General features: G+C 35.1%; 1 protein-coding gene across 1 annotated transcript in view; it reads left to right on the top strand.

Annotated features, from left to right (window-relative positions):
• Positions 1–20977, top strand: part of LOC116469905 (leucine-rich repeat-containing protein 7) — a 145994-nt gene that overhangs the window by 96859 nt on the left and 28158 nt on the right. The window contains exon 17 of the mRNA XM_032155621.2: positions 13307–13399. Coding sequence (XP_032011512.1) covers positions 13307–13399 — 93 coding nt within the window. The remainder of the gene's footprint in view (positions 1–13306; positions 13400–20977) is intronic.

Raw genomic sequence — 20977 nt, 5'->3', positions numbered from 1 at the left:
GGTGGGGCCCTCTTTGTGGGGATTTTATCATTCTTTCCAGTGGTTAAGGACTACAACATATAGGAATTTGTGGTTGGTAAAACACCCATTTTACAAAAGGAAAAATTGATGGGGCAGAGTAGTTTTTCCAGTACTATCCTACACCCTCTCCTACCCACTCCTAACTCCAATTTAGCTCTACAGTACAGATTTTGAACATTATAAAGGACTTCAATGGATTAGTTATATTTACCAAGTCCTCTGGTGAAACCTTCAGTGTGAAAGTAAACTATATTATTTCCCCCATCTGCGGGAATATCTTTTAAAAGTCCTATCTTCTGATTGTTGAATGGTGCAGAGATAAAGCTTTGCTATGAAGATAATTATAAAGAACAGTTAGAAGGGAAATGTTTCTGACGTGCTTCAAAAGTTACTGATAAATGCCATGTAGCGCAAAGAATTGCGCCCTTCAAACCTATCTAAAATTAGGATTTGCTTTTCCATTGTAGAATCTGTTTTAGTTCCTTAGAACTGGAAAATTGAATGGGATTGCATCTATTGAACTATATTAATCTTAGAAAGTGAAACATTAAGATCTTAATACACTCTTAAAATTAATTTCTCTTATTTCATTATTCAGATAGATAGGCAACATTCCTACTGACTTTTCTGACTTGTAATATGGTCTATAAAAGCTTCATTTTATTATTACTTATCAAAGTTTTATGTATCACCCCACCTGACTTTCTAAACATATCAAAATTAACTTCATTCTCCAGATTTTCCCTTTATATTGTTAAGAGCCATTTATCATTTGGATTCCAAGGGCTTTAAACATCTCCTCTATTTCTTAATATCCTTCTTGAAGCCTAGATTATGTGCTAATCATTCTCAGAATCATAGGTATGTTGTAAAGATAATTTTCTCCCTCTCCTGCCTTAATCTAGGTCAAGTGTTGAGTTTAAGGTATCATAAACCAGACAGGTGCCTTTAATCAGATAATGATATGGGGTTTTTAATTCTCCAGATACTCTTAAAAGTTAATACAATTTTAAATTATGCTTTACCAAAGGCATCTTAGGAGGTTAAAAAATTGTTCATAGATATTACTTGCCCACAAGTATCATAACTCAAACCAGTTCTCTGATTTAGTTATTCTTATTAATAGCTACATGGTTTTTTCCTCCCAGAATCAATGCATTTGAAAACCCACTGAGATTAATGCTGTTTTCGCCTACATTGAAAAGTAGGTTTAGTGTTAGCATGCAGTTATTCTGAACGCCCTAAATTTAAGGCTATTTTAATACTATTTCCCCCAAAAAATATAAATTATATAAAGTTTGGCTAGTAAGAAGATAACTAAGTTTTAAAGTTTACACATGTATTGAGTTTAGAACATTATGATTATTTCAGAAAAATGTATTTATAGTAGCTCTCAAATGTTTTCATTCACAGCTTGATAACATCAAGTGCATTTCAAACTGAGAGATAAAATGTAAGCATTCAATTGAATGCTTAAACCTGTCTGAACTATAACTCAGAATTGTAGAACTGCCTATATGTTAAGGAAGGGACTTAAATATAACACCTTTTGGTGTCCCAGTTTTTTCTGCCTTGGTTTCAGGCTGAAATGGTTTTGGATGTATTGTACATTTCAAAATAGCTAGAAGTGAGGACTTGGAATGTTCTCAACATAAAGAAATGGTAAATGCTCGTGGTGATAGGTATCCTAAATGCCTTTGCCTTGACTCGATTACACATTCTGTGCATGTGACAAAATATCACATGCACCCCATGAATATATACAAATATCATTATGTATCAGTAAAAAAGACTTTGGCGTGAAAGAAAGCCTAAAGGCATTTAAACAACCAGTTCTGGTCCCCAAACTGTGCTACCTCTCATCCTGTTATAAATCTTGAGTCAGTTTCTTAAAGCTGTTTTCACAATTGGCCAGCTCATATTGGCACATTGTCATGTGCTCCTCTTCCCAACCACACGTTCAATGACATCATATTAATAGGTTGAAGTTGTGGGAAAAATTATACCAGGAACATCAGCAAACACTCCAAATTAGGGCACTCTCCCAACCCCAACCAGCTGTTTATTAAATATTTTCCAGCACACCACTGACTACTACCCTGATTTCTTTCATCTCTTTTTCTTTTTCTAACCTCTCCACTTTTTCATTTAGCTTAGTGTTCAAGAAAGAGATACTAGGAGTAGGTCTCAGAATCTGGAGTTCTAGATTCATGTTTATATTTATTAGCCACTTGTCCTTGGCCAAGTTATTAACTCTTCCTGAGCATCTGTTTCTCTCCTGATCAAATGAGAACATTGCTACCCACCAACAACATTCAAAAAGAATTTGTGAGAGTCAACTAATACAGTTCTACATACACACACACACACACACACACACACACACACACACTCCCCGTAAGCTTAGCACTGAGGGTATAGAAACAGAAAACAGTAGAAATAGAATATTTTAAGAATTCAAATATTTGAAGAAACTTAATGATTTTATCAGTCCCAGCCTCCTTCATCTACAGATAGAAAAAAAACCAAGAAACATTAAAAGAGGCTGAAAGGTTATATATTTCACTCTCATAATGAAACTATTTCATGTGTTTTTTACTTTCCTAAGTTATATTTCTTTTGAAAATTCAGACCTTTTTAATAAGTGTATGTGGCTGTGTGTTTTAAAAGAAGACTTTTATTCCAAATTTAACCAGGAAAAAAATGGAGAAGAACATTTAAAACATGTAAAGACTTTATGGAGATTCACATGAAAATTATGGAGTAATGATTTAAGTGCAAAGAGCAGTGAGGTAACATAAAATTTCTAATGTAGATTTGGGGCATATAAATCAAAACATTCTATTTTAATAAGACATTTCTAGTGCTGCTATAAAAGAGCCATAAAGAGAAAAGCAAGGTTCAACTTAAATTATCTAACAACAATGGTAAATTTGGTCAGGTGCAATGTGGAAAAAACCTAAATTATTCAACATTTTTAAGCGCAAGGAGACACAATAAATGTGGTACAAAGAAAGTCTACTCAGTATAATAAAACACAATAATTTCTGTTAAAGTAAAGCTCGGAAACTTTAGTTAAACAGTAGTCACTTATTGAAATACTACAGGTAAAACAAAATCTGATTACAGTGAATACACATTTTTCGATTCAAGGAAAGGAAATCTGAATGAAAATTGCAAAGAAAGGTATGGCAGTTACCATATATTAAGCACCTGCTATGTGTTTTACACACAGGTCTGGCATCAGAGGCATGTGACCTGTAGAGATGCATAAGGTCCTGCACTTGAAAGGGCTCCACATTTGGATTAATTCCCTGCTGTCACCATCTTGTAATTATTAGTAATTGTTGATCAAGGAGCCCACTTTTTCATTTTGCATCAGGCCCAACTAATTATATAACTGGTCCTGCTTACATATACTATTTTATTTAATCCTCATAATAATCTTATTTTCTTTTTACAAGTGAAGAAACCAAGGCAGAGAGAGAATAATTTATGGAAAGTGTAATTGGCCAAGCTGGAATTTTAAGTCAGGTTTTTTTCTGACCCCAATCCAAGTCCTGTGTCCTAATCTTACTGTAAAATTCACCACATGATCTCAATGCCCTCTCTGTCAAATGACATTAATTAAAGCTGCCTGAACTATAACTCAGAATTATAGAACTGCCTTATGGATTGTTCAAGTGAACTCACGTGAATTCTTCCAATTGCTTTGAAAAGAAAAAGCTACTGAACAAATGGAAACTTTTATTATTAATGAAAACATACCTCTGTATCCCTTAATGTCACACAAAGAACTAGTGTATTTTTAACCTGATTAAAATAAGTTCCATGTGGAAATGAACATATATAATAAATGCCAAAACTGACGACATTGAATGAATTAGAATGAGTGTCATTTGTTACATAAGCAGAGTATTGAACTTTGTTTAGCCATAAAGAAACATTTAGTAAGTTTTGATGTTCCCCTTCAGTGATAAAACCATCTAAACTTTCAAACCACCCATCACAATAAAAAGGACAAAATATTCAAGAACTCTAGAAACCTAAACTTCTAGTTTAATGCACTTTTTTCACGTTTATTTTTCAGAAATAATGAGTATCAAGTCTGTTTTCAACTCTAGGTTTAAATTAAATATATGGAAGTTATGTTTCAACTATAAAATGTTACCCAGATTCAATGTATTAATTTCTGTAGACTATAAATCTGACTTCAAATAATATCTGCAGCAAAAACCATGTGCATGTCACCTGAAGTTTATTATCAGGGGATTTTACTTGACAAGGAGATTTTAATGCATAAACCATTTAGATTACTTACAAACGTAACAGAGGGTAAGAGTCAGAGTTGTATTAAGTAGTGAACTGAATAAAACAGCCAGAAAGTGGAGGTTTGACTCCCATTCCACATGGCAAACCCTTCATTAGAATATTCATCCTATTAGATCTTTCCTTTGTGTCCCAGTGTGACTGAAGAAGCTTAAAGATCCCATCTACCGTATCCTCCCCTTCACAATATGGTAATGCTTTATATAAATTGTTCTTAACCGCAGCTGCAGAATCTGTTGAGGGGCTTTAAAAAACACTGATGTCTTCCTCTCATCCCCAGAAAAACTGATTTTAGTAGTCTGCATGTGACCTGGGCAGTGAGGCTTTTGAAAACTCCCCAAGGTGATTCCATTGTGTAGCCAAGGTTGAGGAGCACTGCTTTAGATGTTCTATAGCACAACAATTTATCAGCTGAATAATATATTGAGAATATCACTATTTAAAAGCATACATAAGTTGCCCATAAGCTGTTGGATATTTTTAAAAGAAACTAACATCAGCTTTGTCTCTCCCTTTTGCAAATGTGTAATACAAGACACAGTATATTCAAATAAGTAGATAATATAGATACCAAAGCAGAAATAGGAAGGAAAAACATCAGCATGATGCTTCAAACCTTTCAAAACCCTTTTATGTATTCACTGATTTAATTTAATTGATAATGCTGTGATATAGGTAGAGCAGTTTCCATTTTATAGACTACAAAACTAAGACTAAGATAAGTTAAATGTCTTGCCTGTGGTCACACAATTTAGAAGCCGGGCTGGGATTAGAACCCAGTCTCATGAGTCTACCACATTACATGCTGCAGCCTGCATCACATGTCGAGAGTAAACTGACAATGGAAGAGTGAAATGACGGAAAAGTCAAGAGTAGCCAAGCACACAAGTCAAGAGTAAATTCACATTGGAAGAGTGAAACGATGGAAACATACACCCCTCACTCCATGTCTGCCCTGGACAAGAGGACCTCCCTAACATATCAAAATGGCAGGAGCCCAACCAACCTGACACATCAGAACAGCAGGAGCTCCATGGCTGTCTCCTGCCAGTGCCTGCAAGTATACGTGCAACTAAAGTTTGTGCCTGGAAGAGAACTTGTGAGCTCACGTTAGAATCAGCCTCAGAGAGTTATAAAAAATGATGTGCATCCATCATATTTAAGGGGAAAAAAGTTCCAAAACATACTCACAAGGAGATGCTGTAGTCTATCCTGGAAGAAATCATTTTAATACTTAATATTATGTGGAGTACATGAAACAGTTAGCTGAGAGACAGGACTTCAGACATCTCTTTAGATTAGATGCTCTGGTCAACTGCCCAAAGAGCACTCAAGAGTTCCAGGTGAGGACTTCGTTTATTGTTTGCAGGTGAAGAAAACTACATTCCGCTGAGTGGTGTAAGAAGAAACATTTGGAGATATTTGTTTTATTTAAATTATAAATTTTTAATTAAAAGGGAATAGTTCAATAAAGGTATTTGTAAAATAGGTATTAATGTAGTTTTAATCTATGTTATTTACTCAAGTCATTTCAGGAACATCCTGTGCCTTATCCTGTCCCACTTAACGAATTGCTATTTGTGAATATTTCTCCCATAGAATTTTATTCTCCAGTCATCAAAATAATGCCTCAGTTCTGAATTCCTAATTCATAGTTTGACACAGAGAATGTGTAATTCAACATCAGAAATTCTATCAATTGACTTTATAAGTCGTGTACAGTCATATGGTAGAATGCAGTAAACATTGCAATGGGAATAAAAAGATTTATTTCAATGTTGCACTAAATACATATTATCTTGTTGGTTTCCTTAAGCCCAAAATGAAGGAAATGAAATGACTAATCTTTAAAATTTATTTCCAGACTAAAAATGCATTTGAGTTTCTGTTTCCTAGATACATACAGAATCAGCTAATTTTTTCTGAAAGACCTAGAAAATGCTACATCAGGGGATTTTATTAGTCAATCTTGATACCAGTACGTCTTCTTTTTTTTTTTTTTTTTTTTTTTTTTTTTTTTTTTTTTTTTTTTTTTGAGGCAAAGAAGCCTCTATCACCTAGGCCGGTGTGCAGTGGAGCAATCTCACCACAGCCTCCGCCTCCTGGATTCAAGCAATTCTCCTGCCTCAGCCTCCCAAGTAGCTGGGATTACAGCATGCTCCACCACACCAGCTAATTTTGGTATTTTTAGTAGAGATGGAGTTTTGCCATTTTGGCCAGGCTGGTCTCGAACTCCTGGGCTCAAGTGATCCACCCCCCTCAGCCACTCAAAGCTCTGGGATTACAGGTGTGAGCCATCGCACCCAGCTGACCAGTACATCCTTTTGAAAGATTTAACTAGGAATTTGAGATGGATTTGAATCTTTCATTCACAACAGGAAAAGATTTGAATATAGAAGAATTTGTATTTCAAAAAATATTAATTATCCTTGAATATTAACACGTATACATTTTTATAATCAGTTTCCTTTTTGAGCCTATTTCATGGGCTTATTAGAAATTTTGGAAAATACAGAGAAGTTTTATGTGTATTTTGTATGGCTAAGTAATGCACATAATGTAAGTCAAAATGAAAAATTGTAATAGCTTATTATTGCATAGCACTCTTTATCATAAAACTGCTGTTATATAATAACCCATAAAACCAGGAGCTAAAAGTAGCAGTAACTTTAATTTCAAGCTTAATTTACATACCATGAAGCATTCTTTCTGCTTTTGTCAAGTCCCATTGTCAAATCTCCATCCTCATCTCATTTGACCTCTCAGCCATGTAGTTTGACCTTTTTCTCCAAAATTTGTATCCCCAGCCTTCGTCTCTCTCCTTCACTCCAGAAGTTTATATGCAATTAGCTACTTGTTGGCATCTCAACCTGGATGTCTGATGAGTTTCTTAAACTTAGCATGGTTTTAAAAAACCACTTCCTGCTGCCAACTCTACCAAACCTACTTCCCCATTTCAGTTAATGGCCTATCACCCTTTTGATATGACCAAACATCCTTGATTCCCCTTCCTCACAGCCTACACTCAATCCACAGCAATTTTATCAAGGTGTGTCTTGAACCCACCACTTCTCACCAGCCACACAGCTGCCATCTTAGTTGGCCATAACCTCACCCCTGACTACTTCAAAAGCTTCCGTATTGCTTTCTCTTCTTCCAGTTTACCTCCCTTTTGTCTATTCTCCACTACTAAAGTGATCTTTTTTAATAAACGTAAATTATATTACACCATTCTTCCTCTTAAAATGCTCTGGTGGCTTTCAAAATTTCTGAATAAATTTTAAATCCTTACTATGGCATAGTGTCCCTGCAGATCTGGCCTCACCTTCCTCTCCTTCTGTTCTTTCCTTAGCTCTGTCATGGTGACCTTGTTTTTTAACAGCTTTATTGATATAATTTATATACAATAAAGTTCACCTGCTTAAAGTGTATAATTTACTGTTTTCATTACATTTGTACAGTTGTGTAACTATCACTATACTCTATGACATTTTCATCATTCAAAAAGAAACTTTGCATCCTTGAGCAGTCACTTTACATACTCCCTCCAGCCCTAGACAACCACTCGTCTACTTTCTGTCTCTATGTATTTGCCTATTCTGGACAATTAGTATCAATGGGATCATACAATACATGTATGTTTGTGATTTGCTCCTTTCACTTAGCATAAGGAACTGAATGTAGCATGTATCAGTATTTCATTCTTTGTCATTGCTAAATGATATTCCATTGTATGGATATACCACATTTTGCTTATGCATTTATCAGTTGATGGTTGATGGACATTTGGGTTGTTTCTACTTTTTGGCTATTAAGAATAATGCTGCTATGAACATTAATGTACAAATTTGTGTGGAGATACACGTTTTCATTTTTCTTGGGTAGATACGTAGAGGTGAAATTGCTGAGTCATATGGTAATTATGTTTAGCATTTTGAGGAACTGCCAAATTCTTTTCTAAAAGTGGTTACAACATATTAATTCTGAACGGCAGTGAATGTGGGTTCCACCTTTTCCACATCCTTACCAGTACTTATTAGTGTTTGTCTTTTGTACTATCACCATCCTGTTCATTAGTATCTCATTGTCATTTTGATTTACATTTCTGTATTGACTAATGATATTGAGTATATTTTCATATACTCTTTGAATGTTTATATATCTTCTTTGGAGAAATGTCTTTAAAAAATTTTTGCCTATTTTTAAATTTGGATGTCTTTTTATTATTGGATTGTAAAAGTTATCTATATATTCTGGATATACAACCCTAATCAGATATATCATTTGCAAATATTTTCTCTCATTCTGTGGGTTTTCTTTTCACTTTTTGATGGTCTTCTTTGAAGCACAAAAGTTTTTAGTTTTTATGAAGTCCAACATATCAATCTCTTATATCATCTTTGGTTTCATATTTGAGAATCATTGCCTAATCTAAGGTGATGAACTTTACTCCTTTTGTATTTTCATCAAAGAGTTTTATGATCTAGGTCTTATGTTTCAGCCTCTGGTCTACTTTATATAACTTTTGTGTATGGTGTGAGATATGAGTACAGATTTATTCTTCTGCATGTGGGTATCTTGTCCCAGCACCATTTGTTGAAAGACTGTTCTTTCACCCAGTGAATTACCTTGAACCCTTTGTCAAAATCATCTGACTATAAATGTTAGGATTTATTTCTGGAGTCTCTATTCTATTAAACTGATCTATGTTGTTTCTTGACTTTATAAAGACCAATCCATCTTTAGGGCATTTATAATTGCTGTCCCCTTTGCTTGGGATAGTGTTTCATTTTTCTTATTGTTCATTGTTTGATCTTTGGCATCATTCACATTTCTGCTTAAATGTGACATACTCAGAGAGGGTTTTTTTTACCTACTCTATCGAAAATAGCTCTTTCCTGAGGCAAGAATAAGCTTAAAATAAATAAATAAGTAGAATAACTCCTCACTCCATTTCAGTTGCTCTCTACTACCTTTCCTGCTGTTTTCCACAGCTCATCCCACTATCTGAAATTACTTATTTATTGTTTATGTTTGCTATCTATCTTCCTCATTAGAATGCAAGTTCTTTGAGGTCAAGGATATTTTTATCTGCCTGGTACTTAGTAGGGAATCAATAAATATTTGTGGAATAAAGTCATAAATCATTATTTTGGCAACAGTTTTTATTTTCAAAGCTATGACAGTTTTCCAGAGTAGTTTATTTCAAAGTCATTGATAATTGAGGCACTCTTTGAATAACTGACATTCCTTCTAAAACTCATCATGTATTTTAACAAGGAGTCATCATATACTTTTTATTAAGGAAGGCGGGGAGAATTTTAGCCTTTATTCTTATTTATGTATTTACTTACTTACTTATTTATTTATTTTAGTGAGAGGGCTCACCCAGGGTGGAATGCAGTGGCACAATCATAGCTCACTGCAGCATCAAACTCCTGGTCTCAAGTGATCCTCCTGCCTCAGCCTCCTGAGTATGTAGGACTACGGGTGTGCACTACCATGCCAAGCTAATTTTTGTAGCAATCCATTTTATCAAAATAGCCTTTCCAAAATAAGACCCAGTATTGTAATTACAGTAAGATTAACACAGACCAGAAGTATCAAGTAAAGTAGAATTATGGAAGCAGACTCTGAAAGACCACTGATTGCACTACTACTGCATATGTTTTCAGCCAAACCATTCATTCTTTAAAACCAGTCTCTTAAAAGAAAACTGAGGCTGGCGTGGTGGCTCACGACTATAATCCAAGCACGTTGGAAGGCTGAGGTGGGAGAATTGCTTGAGCCCAGGAGTTCAAGACCTCATCTCTACAAAGAAAATTTAAAAATTAGCCAAGCATGGTGACACGTGCCTGTAGTCCCAGCTACTCCAAAGACAGAGATGGGAGGCAGAGGCTGCAGTGAGCCAAAATTACACCACTGCACTCCAGCCTGAGAAACAGCAACACCTTATCTCAAAAAAATAAAAAATAAATTAAAAGAAAATTAAAATAATGGTTCTCATTAAATAAGCTATTTATTAGCTTCCTAGACCTAACCTTTTACTAGAACACTGCATTTCCTCTTTGCTGATCCTCTTTAGTTTCACACTGCTTCCTGGATGTAAGGTATTCTGTCCTCTTACATTTTATGGCTTCTTTGGGCCTTAGCAGGCAGGTGGAACTACTTACATGTGAGAGGAATACTCTCTCTGACATGCTTTATGAGACCCAGTAGTCACAATACAACCTATTAGCCATACCTTAGCATGCCCAAGAGCAGTCTAGCCTCAGATCAGAATTTATGTTTGTTTGTCACATTTGTAAAACTACAGTGTCATCATTATTTCTACTATTAAAAAATATTAAGGCAGTTCTTCATACACTTGGCACATGTGAAATTTGTTTCTCTTGGATTTTTAGTGCCTTCCAGATTTACAATCATATAAAATAGATATAGTCACTACCTTGAAAGAGAACAACTGGAAACTACTCTCAGCAATTTACTTTGTAAATTAAACCTGTTACATTTGTTTCCTTTGAGTTTTATAGTGGCCTGGAGAAAGCCAGAAGTGCATATGCCTTCCGCATATTATGTTGTGGCAATATGAAATGTTCACATTAGAAAGATATAACCCCAATTTTAAATAATGTAATTGGAAATGCATTGAAAACACAAAAGAAAAATGTTTTCATCGTATTGGTTGCTTTCTTCTCATTTTCTAATTAATAAATAATAACAAAGAGATCAACTAGCATACTGAATAAAGCTATTTCTTTCAGCTACATCAGGCTATTATAAGTTTATATTCATAAACTAGGATCAATATAAAAATACAAAGTATTATAAACTGTAAATTCTACTACCTATGATAACCAGTTTTAACAAATCTAGCTCAATTGAAGGAAAAGTTTATAATTAAACATCTTTAAAATAAAATAAGGGACAGTACTTATAGTACATTTACTCATAATTTAGAAACTATTCATTAATGACTACATAAAAATCACATTAGTGCATAGTTTTTCATCTTTGTGTTGCCAGTAAACTATCTAATATTTAAACATTATATTTACTATTATGAAATATGACAGTGAATTAAGTATAGGATTATTAAACAGACAAACCTAATTGATCCAGGTTCCAGTGACAATATGTGCTAATTAAGTCAGAAATAGGACTCAGTTTGCCTTGAACTAAGAGGGAGGGATTGAAAGCTCACAATAAAAATGTGAAGAGTGTTTTGGGCATTTACATTTGCCATAAGCAAATTAACAGGCTAAGCAAGAATTCTGGGGGTAAAAATGGGCTACTTAAGAAAGCAAATGTTTACAATCATGTTTAAGGACTTTTCCAGTATGTAGCTGTGTAAATACAAAATATATGCCAAAGTGTGTCATCTCATGTTTTTTTCTTAACTCTTTATTAATCTTTTGCCTGCTAACCTTTGGTAACACTTGATTCACCTAATACTCTGTACTTCAAAGTTGTAAAAGAGCTGGGCACAGTGGCTCACACCTGTGATCCCAGTGCTTTGGGAGGCCAAGGTGGGAGAATCACTTGAGGACAGGAGTTCGAGACTAGCCTGGGCAGCACAGCAAGACTCTATCTCTCTAGAAAAAGAAACAAACTAAAATTATTCAGGCATGGTGGCATACACCTGTAAGTCTTAACTATTGGGAGGCTGAGGCAGGAGGATACTTCGAGTCCAGGAGTTCAAGTGAACTGATTGCAGCACTGCACTACAGCCTGGGTGACAGAGTAAGACCTTGTCACTAAAATAAATAAATAAATAAATAAATAAATAAATAAATAAATAAATAAATAAAAATAAAGTTACAAAGTGTTTTTTCTTTATGTAACCAATGTATAATGCCCCTTGGTCCGAAATCTTTCAATTATCTGGGATCACCCTGTCCCACTTTACCTGGAGAACTAACATTTTTACCATAGCCCACACGCACATCTCCTGCTCAGGGTCTCCGGGAATTCTTAGGTTTGTTAGAGTTTCTCTAGGTCATCCCTGGCACTGATGTCATTTCTGCTGAGTTCTTGATCTACCCTCTTTTTATCAACTTCTATTATTGCTGTCATTTTTACTACAGCCTTATCCCAAGGCGGACCCTACTCCTAATGCCATCATTCCCCCATACTACTATAAAACAAAAGTCATGTTTAATAGACTTTCATTGATGATTTGGGGTGTTGGGGAGGTAATGTAACACAGAACATTAGAATGTTTGCCCTCGCGTTGCATATTGGCCGTTCTCTTTCCCTAGCAGTGTCTCCATACTGTTGACCTCTTTCCTTAACTAGACCTCATCACACCATTCTCCCCTTTCTTCTAAGGTTCCTAACTCCTACTCCAGGAGCTGCTGCTAGACTTGAAACTCTTCACTGGGCATTTCGTTTTTCCTTTTTTTTACCCTCACACAAGCTGTGGCTACTTTCTCAAACTAAAAGATCTAATATTCCTAAACAAAGAATTATCTAACAAGGTGATGAATTATTGTGCCTACTACAAAGCAGGCACAATTTATTTGAATAGGCATATTTTCTTTCACTCTACATTTTAAAGTTTTGTTTCACTTATTCAGACAGTCCTGTCTAATCAACCTGAATACAAGTGCATTTATGATTGATAGCTAGGGTAATGCATAGTATTTTAAGTGTTTATAAGACTTTTAACTTTTAAAAATGGCTAATCAAAATTTAGTCCTGTACATGGTAACAGATAAGTACTTGCTAATATCTTCTTGCCCAGGTAATTTCAAGCTAGTTTCCATCATAACTGATGCATATGGAAACATTAAACATTTTGTCAAAGTTTATATTGTCTTTTGTGTATCAAGTCAACATAGGCTAACCCTAAGAAATCAAGTGAAATGTGAATCTTTTCTACTGAAATACAGTTATTTGAAAATATTTAGCTTTGATAACTATGTACTTACCTTTTTATATCTTTTTTACATAGTTTTGTGTGAGAATAGAAAAGAACCCTGGCCTTGGATTTAGTATCAGTGGTGGAATCAGTGGACAAGGAAATCCATTCAAACCTTCTGACAAGGTAAGAAATGAATATCTTGTTGACAATATTACTTAGAAAAATACTATCTCCTACAGTAACAAAGATTAGAAAAAAATTCAAGTGTTTTTGCTGTGTTTTCATGAGCTAGCTAACTCCGAAGCCAATTAGAAATGTTTTCAGCACAGGGATAAGAGAATTTACTGCAGCGCTTGACACATACTAAGAATAAAGGGAAAAGTCTCTAAACATTCTATTTAAAAGGCAGAGTTTTTTTATATTTTTGTGGGGAGGCTTTGTGTTTTGTTTTTGTTTTTGCTCCACAGTTGTCTATATTTGTAAAGAAAGGTATATAGACAGTTTCTAACAAGTTGTTTCCAAAGGTTAACTTGTAAGTCATTTATTTAGGAAACTGTTTTCTCACAGTAGCAGAATGATTACATAGTAATTCAATGCAAAGGCAAGCTGATTGCCATCTCTTCAATTCATCAAGCATGTAAAGAATTTTGCTCAATGTACCCTAAAACCTGAAGTATAATAATAAAAAAAAAAGAATTTTGCTAATAGAACTGTAGAATTGAGAAACCACAGAAAACAAATTTTCTATGAGAAAATCAGTTAGCATTAGCAGAAGAATTAGGTCCTCCTCTCATACTTACCCCTGCTTGTCAAACTATGGAATTAAGGCACGCCAACTCTAACCTCAACCATTTCCTGGACATTCAAGATGTTGCCCATGCTCACATGTGACCTGCCTGACGCCAGTGTGAACCATCTGATTTTTTATTTTTTTAATGTTTACCTGGAGCTATAGAACCTGCCCTGCTACCATCAGTGTTTAATACTCTCAGCTTTGAATCAATTAATAATTATTCCATGATAATTGAAGCTATCTACTTTTGACCTCATCAAATTGCATTAAGTGACCCCATAAAACTGTAGGATGATGAAGAAGGACAAAAATTAAATATGAATAAAACCTCCACAGGCTCTGTACTTACCTTTGAGTCACAACCTGGTCCACACCTTCTCAACTCATCACAATTATAAAAACCTACAGATAAACTTCTGATTATGAGACCTACTTCTGGAAAACCTGGGATGCCATTGCTCGGGAGCTTTCTGTAGCCTGAAACAGAGCCTTTAACACCACATTTTCCTCGTCTTCCTCTACTCTTCCTACCCTTCTTCCTTTCCGTTTTGGGGAAGGTCAGGAGAAGAGGTTGGTCAAAAAGGAAGAATTGTTCACATGATTATATACATTAGGAATGAAGAGACCAGAGGAAAATCTCCAGTGGCCAAGGATGGGAGCTCCTTTGGTCAACAGGCTGGAGCAGCTGCTCATGTAAAAGGAATGTATATGAGGCAATCCTAGAATTAGGGGAATGCCAGTTGGAAACATCTGTTCATAAGTAACTATCATATTTCCATTTTGAAATGATGTTGAGGATACCATTGATTTATTACAATTAAAATATTCATGGCTTAGTCAGACCAACTGTTTACTTCATTTTAATAAATTATTAATACATCTTAAAGAAGCATAAAAGTTCAAAATTATCAGAAACATGATGGCATTTTTTAAAACCTCAAGTCATTATGTCTTGTTTATCTTGACTCTTTTTGTCTTTCATTTTACATCTCTTTCATAAATTCTTTCAATGAAAAGTCAATAACCTTATGATACTTAAGAGAGTTGAAATTCAAGACATATTTTTCTGTTCTTTCTCACCAGCATATAAATCTTTTCACTATATTTTTGGAAGGGACAGGGTAAAAAAAAATTTTAAATTAAGGCTGAGGCCGGGCGCAGTGGCTCATGCTTGTGCCTCACTTTGGGAGGCCGAGGCGGGCGGATCATGAGGTCAGGAGATCAAGACCACGGTGAAACCCCGTCTCTACTAAAAATACAAAAAATCAGCCAGGCGTGGTGGCAGGCGCCTGTAGTCCCAGCTACTCGGGAGGCTGAGGCAGGAGAATGGCGTGAACCCGGGAGGCAGAGCTTGCAGTGAGCTGAGATTGCGCCACTGCACTCCAGCCTGGGCCACAGAGCGAGACTCCGTCTCAAAAAAAAAAAAAAAAAAAAGGATGAATAGTTTGTTAAAATAGTCAAGATGTCAGAATACTGTTGCATTTCTGCTCTTTTCAACTGAAAGAGACTAGATCTCAGGCTTTCAAATCATTGCCTGCAATTCTTCCACTGTGATGAATATGAACACTTTATAGCTATTCATTTAATTTCTCATTTGTAACATTTTGATGACTCTAGTGAGACTGAACTATGTCTATGATCTTATAATTTGCTCTTTTGGTTAAATATAACAGATAAAGCACTTGAATTATATAATGTGTCCGTTGAAATATTTCCCCTCAGAAGCACTTTTCTTTGGCTGATTACACTCTAAAATCATTCATAATCTGAAAAGTAAATCTCTATTATTATAAAATTGGTGGGAGCAACTAGGAGTTCCAAATCTACAGAAGAATCTCAATACTGCCTTTCATTTATTGACCAGTTTTGGTGGCATGCCAAACATATGGGGACACTTTGGTTAACTGTTCAGAGGATCTAAAGATACTGACTGACAATTTACATAAGAATTTAGTCCACTCACAAGGAAAGAGATTAATCTACTGGAAATTCAGCTGTGTTTTTTTAGCTCTAGTGCCCTATTCTGAAAGTGTTGCATAAAATTTAGGGTAGAACCCAGTGCCTGAAACTACCTAAAAATATTAAACAGTAAGAAAATGAAAATGTTGAAAAACAGATTGGTTTTTCATGAAATGGCTGATTTACAGCTAGAAGTAAGAGGAACCAAGTTAAACAGATGTTTAAGATCAACAAATACTGCCTGAGTCTGACGTAGACTTATAAGGAGTCTAGTCATGCAAAAGTTTAAACTTTAATATGATACATACTCTCTTCAAATAAATAAGTCATTGATTAGGAATATTCTCAGAAATACACTATATTATTTTCCTTACTGCTCATGGATGTTTGAATGTTTTGCTGCTCAAAATTCTAAGTATCCAAGAACATCTGAATGTCTTACAGGTACTGAGGACTTTCTGTACTGAAGTTAATTAATACACTTGTTCCATTCTCTTCATTATTGTTGATGGAAATTAGTTTCAGAGAAATGTCAAGGACCAATGTGAGACAGCATCCAAAACGATTACAGTCAGCCAGGGAAAGACTGAAACAGTCATCTCAAAAGCTGAGAGCCACAACTGAGGCAAAAGTGAGCTATATTGTTCGGTCTGGCAGACGTTCTGATCTATGTTCTGGGGTAGTGTGAGATTATTGCAGAAAAACACTTAGGGCAGCCCAAAAGTTAACTGGGAGGCTTTATGGAGGAATCAGGATTAAGCCAAATATGAGGGAATATTTTTACCAGACTTTGAGCATTTAGAACAGCATCTCATCTAGCAAACTTAACTCCCCTTCAAGATCCAAGATAGTCTTGATCAAATATTGTCTCCTCCAGTTAAAGGGATAGAGCACAATTAGCCCTGCAGTTGATATTGTCAAAACGATGTTTAGTAGTGAAAAACACCAGTTCATTCACCATTGAACTCATTATTTCAGTGTTCACTGTCAAGCAGAAACTGCTTTTACATACTTGGAAAGAGCGGTAGAACACTGGATGGAAATTAGTTGCCTCTGTCCTCTCAATGAAGTGTATAATAGCCATGATCTGTTTTATTACAATAAAGAAACATTGCTGTCAAATTGTCAAGATACTGCAGAGATGAAAGATTTTGAGCCAACAAATCTGATAGTAAAGCAATAAAAATAATAGCCTTTTATTGAGTATATACAAAATGCTGGGCACTGTATAAGGCTCTTTATATATATGAATTTATGAATTTATGTGATCTTCATAACAATTTCTGTTAGTTGAGTAGTATTTTTATTCCCCATTTCATTGAGGCCCAGAGGGGTTAATTAACTTGCCCAAGGTCATTTAGCTGATCTGTGGCAGACAAGATTTGAAACAAAACTGAGCTGACGCCAAATGCTTTTCTTAATAAGCATTATAATACATGCCTCTATCTGCAAATGTCACTTAGCAGAAGAGCCACATGACAAATTTATACCCTGTAGAGTTGAGACTAATATGATATTCTAATATTGAGAGTATTACAGAGCCCTCTAATTAGTCATAGTCTAGGTATTTGCTTCAACAAGTCTTTGGGAGTCAGCATGTATTCTCTATTGAACCTAGATAATTAGGAGCATACTGTACAGAGAAGATTGCTAAGCAATTATATAACTTGTGGACTAAGGTATCATTACAGTGGTGATTCTGCCAGTGGAGCGAGCCACAATATTCTTTGCTTGTATGTAAGCACTCATAAAATAATAATTTCTGATTGCAAAATTTAAGGAATTTACCAGTATAATTTCCACAGGATGTTGTCAGAAAGAGGAAACTGCATTAATAGATAACTGATGCCATGCTGTTGTAATATTTTATAAGGCAACCCAGCACCCTGCAAACAAGAGAATTTTTAATGATGCATTCACAAAACTCATCATTCAGGGATTCATATTCTTCCTTGCTCTGTCTGAGGGAAGAAGAACTAAGCTCCTGGATCTTAATGAGATTAAAGAAGACTCATAGCCCCTTTCCCTATATGGTGTAAAGGTGTTGCACTGAACAGTCCCATGAACAATTATCTACTCATAGTATCAAAATGAAAGCTGTTTTATGGATTCAGCACATCCTCAAAGGACCTGACAGCAGCAAATACACATACTGGGGCATTGGGGCCAGAGAATCAGTTATCCTCCACGGTCCACCATTTATGTAGAGAATAGTCATAAGTGTCTAAGCTCAACAGATGCCAGAGAACCCATTCATATTTCCACTAAGTCAGGCCATCTAAATGTAGCCATAGAAAGGATAGAAAAATACAAATTCATGGTTTTTTTTAAAATGCCTTAATCTGCCTATGGTACAAGTAAAATTCCAAGCCATCGAAAGAATATTAGGAGCATAGAAAATGTAAACTGTTATCACCAATAAACTCTAAATAAATGTCCTAGAATTTCAGAATAAATTACGATAAATTATTTACGTTACATTTAAATCACTGCCTCCAGATGCCCAAACAGCCTGCAACAGGACTTAAGTCCCTCCTGTTTTCATTCCATCGTTTTTGTGTGGATATGGATATTACATCAAATAAAAGTTTTTACATGATTAATATGAAGAAAAGAAGGACCTTTAGACATGCGGAATTGAAGCTTTTATTTAATACTTTTATCCAAGGATAACAATACTCAGAGGCACGTGGGGCAATGGCAAGTTCAAAAATGCACAAGAATAATGTCCCAGTTTTGCTCAACTTCATGACACTGGGTGATCCATAAACAAAAGCTTGCTAAAGATATGCTTTTAACTTATAAAAAAGGTACACACCATATGCCTATTTCCTGTCAGGTTTTCTCCATGGATATAAAAAATGAGAATAGCAAACATATTTATTTAAAACTCCATATAGCACAAGATGTATATTTACTACATAAATATTAAACTACTTTTAGCACATTTCCTAAACTTTGTGCAGCTACTAGACAAGTACAATTTATTGTATATGTTTCTAAATTCATTTTGTAAGTAATATAATTTATATATGTGTCACATCCTTAATTCTACTTCAAGTGATTATGTAAGGCAAAGTAATTTGAAAAAATTTATGCATTATGTGAAAATAAAATTCAGGAGCAAGGGATAGAGATCAAATTGTTTTTGTACTTCAGACTAAATTTAGGAAGAGGCTGAAACAGATTTTATTTTATATATAAAATGATTTTTAAAAATAAATTTCAAGCATAAATTATTTTATAAACATAACTGATTACTTCAGCTGCATCTTAGTCATATTGCAATTTGAGGTTCAGAATGCCACTAGGTTGTTTGAGGACATTCACAGTAAGATGAGTTCTTTCTTTAATAAAAAATAAGTTTTCACCTTTCAGTTCATTGTGGTAATGTTGGAGAAAAAGTCCGAGATCTATTCAGAAACATTGGTAGAAATGAAATGTAGTCTTCACAGTCTCCAACAAACAGTATTCCTACAGGTGTGACGACTTATACCAAGCTTTTTTTTTAAAAGGTATGGTAGCATGCTTTAGCCAATTGAAAAATGTCGTTATCTAGACATTATAATAGAAAGGAGACATGAATTTCAGCTTATGAAAGCAAATAAATTACCATTAATTCTTCGGGAAACTTCCACTGGGGCATAAATGTGAAAAAGTAAGGTCATTAAAAAGTATCAATGTAAAGCTAATGAACAATTAAATAAATGCATAGATGTGTACTTTGGAACCTAAACATTTTTTAATCAAAATCTGAAAGCACTTAAAATTAGTTTATCAATAAGATCTTACATAATTACTAAAAAGAATAACCAATAAATCCAGAGGTAAAGAGTAAGTAATAGTAGTTTAAGATTACTGAATAAGGTACCAAAGTACACATATATGCATGGTTTTTTTTGTTTTGTTTTTTGTTTTTTTGTTTTTTGAGACGGAGTCTGGCTCTTGTCGCCCAGGCTGGAGTGCAGTGATGTGATCTCGGCTCACTGCAACTTCTGCCTCCCGGGTTCAAGCAATTCTCTCACCTTAGCCTCCTGAGTAGCTGGGACTACAGGCACCTGCCACCACACCCAGCTAATTTTTGTATTTTAGTAGAGACGGGGTTTCACCATGTTGGGCAGGCTGGTCCCGAACTCCAGACTTCAGGTGATTCACCCACCTCGGCCTCCCAAAGCGCTGGGATTATAGGCGTGAGCCACCGTGCTTGGCCTATGCATTTATTTAATTATTCATTAGCTTTACAATATAAATAGTATAGTTATACATGGTCTAAGTATCTGATTCTAAGTACAGCAGAAAGGAAAACGGCTTCCTATATTTAAAAATCGTGTTGAATAAACCCATCGCCATGCACAAACCACATTTCCATTAAAAGGGACTATCATTTAACCCCTGAGGACATTCATTAATAGAAAACAAGCAATCTCTCTAGTGTGGAATTAAACATTAAAATGATTAAAGAAAAGTCATATTTGTTTGTCTTTCTTTGTTCATTGAGGTATACTGAGTTCTCTGTTGAAAGAGAAAAAAAAAAAAATCACATATTCCCTTTGTCCTCTCTGTCAACGAATGTTTCTACCTTGACTCAGAATGACTAACTTAATGGAGTACCTAGACTTGGGAACCTTTGCTTATTCCTACATTGAAAAAAAAAAAAAAGACCCATGATATGTTCGAGTTTTGTATGACTTGCACTAGCTGGAGTAGCTTCAGCTGGGGTGGTGGCATTAGCTGAGGTGGCTTCAGTTCCCTGAAGGTGTTCATCTCTGGGCCATAAAATGAGAGTGGCCAAAGAGACAAAGAGAAATTGAGAATGACTTTTACTTCTAAATCTTTGCTGGTTCTGCTGAATGTGAACTGCTGCCCCTTCATTCATCAGCCACAGTCAGTCTCAATGCTTTTACTCTGGGTGGCATAATCATCCTCCTTTAAATACACTGTCAGTGTCAGATGTGTACAACTACAGTGTCCTTTTTCTTTAACCTATGCCTTTTTAAAAACACATAGGT

Source organism: Hylobates moloch, unplaced genomic scaffold (assembly GCF_009828535.3).
Source record: "Hylobates moloch isolate HMO894 unplaced genomic scaffold, HMol_V3 SCAFFOLD_5, whole genome shotgun sequence".
In the NCBI taxonomy this organism is placed as follows: Eukaryota; Metazoa; Chordata; class Mammalia; order Primates; family Hylobatidae; genus Hylobates; species Hylobates moloch.
This window is presented reverse-complemented; position numbering and strand designations above follow the sequence as displayed.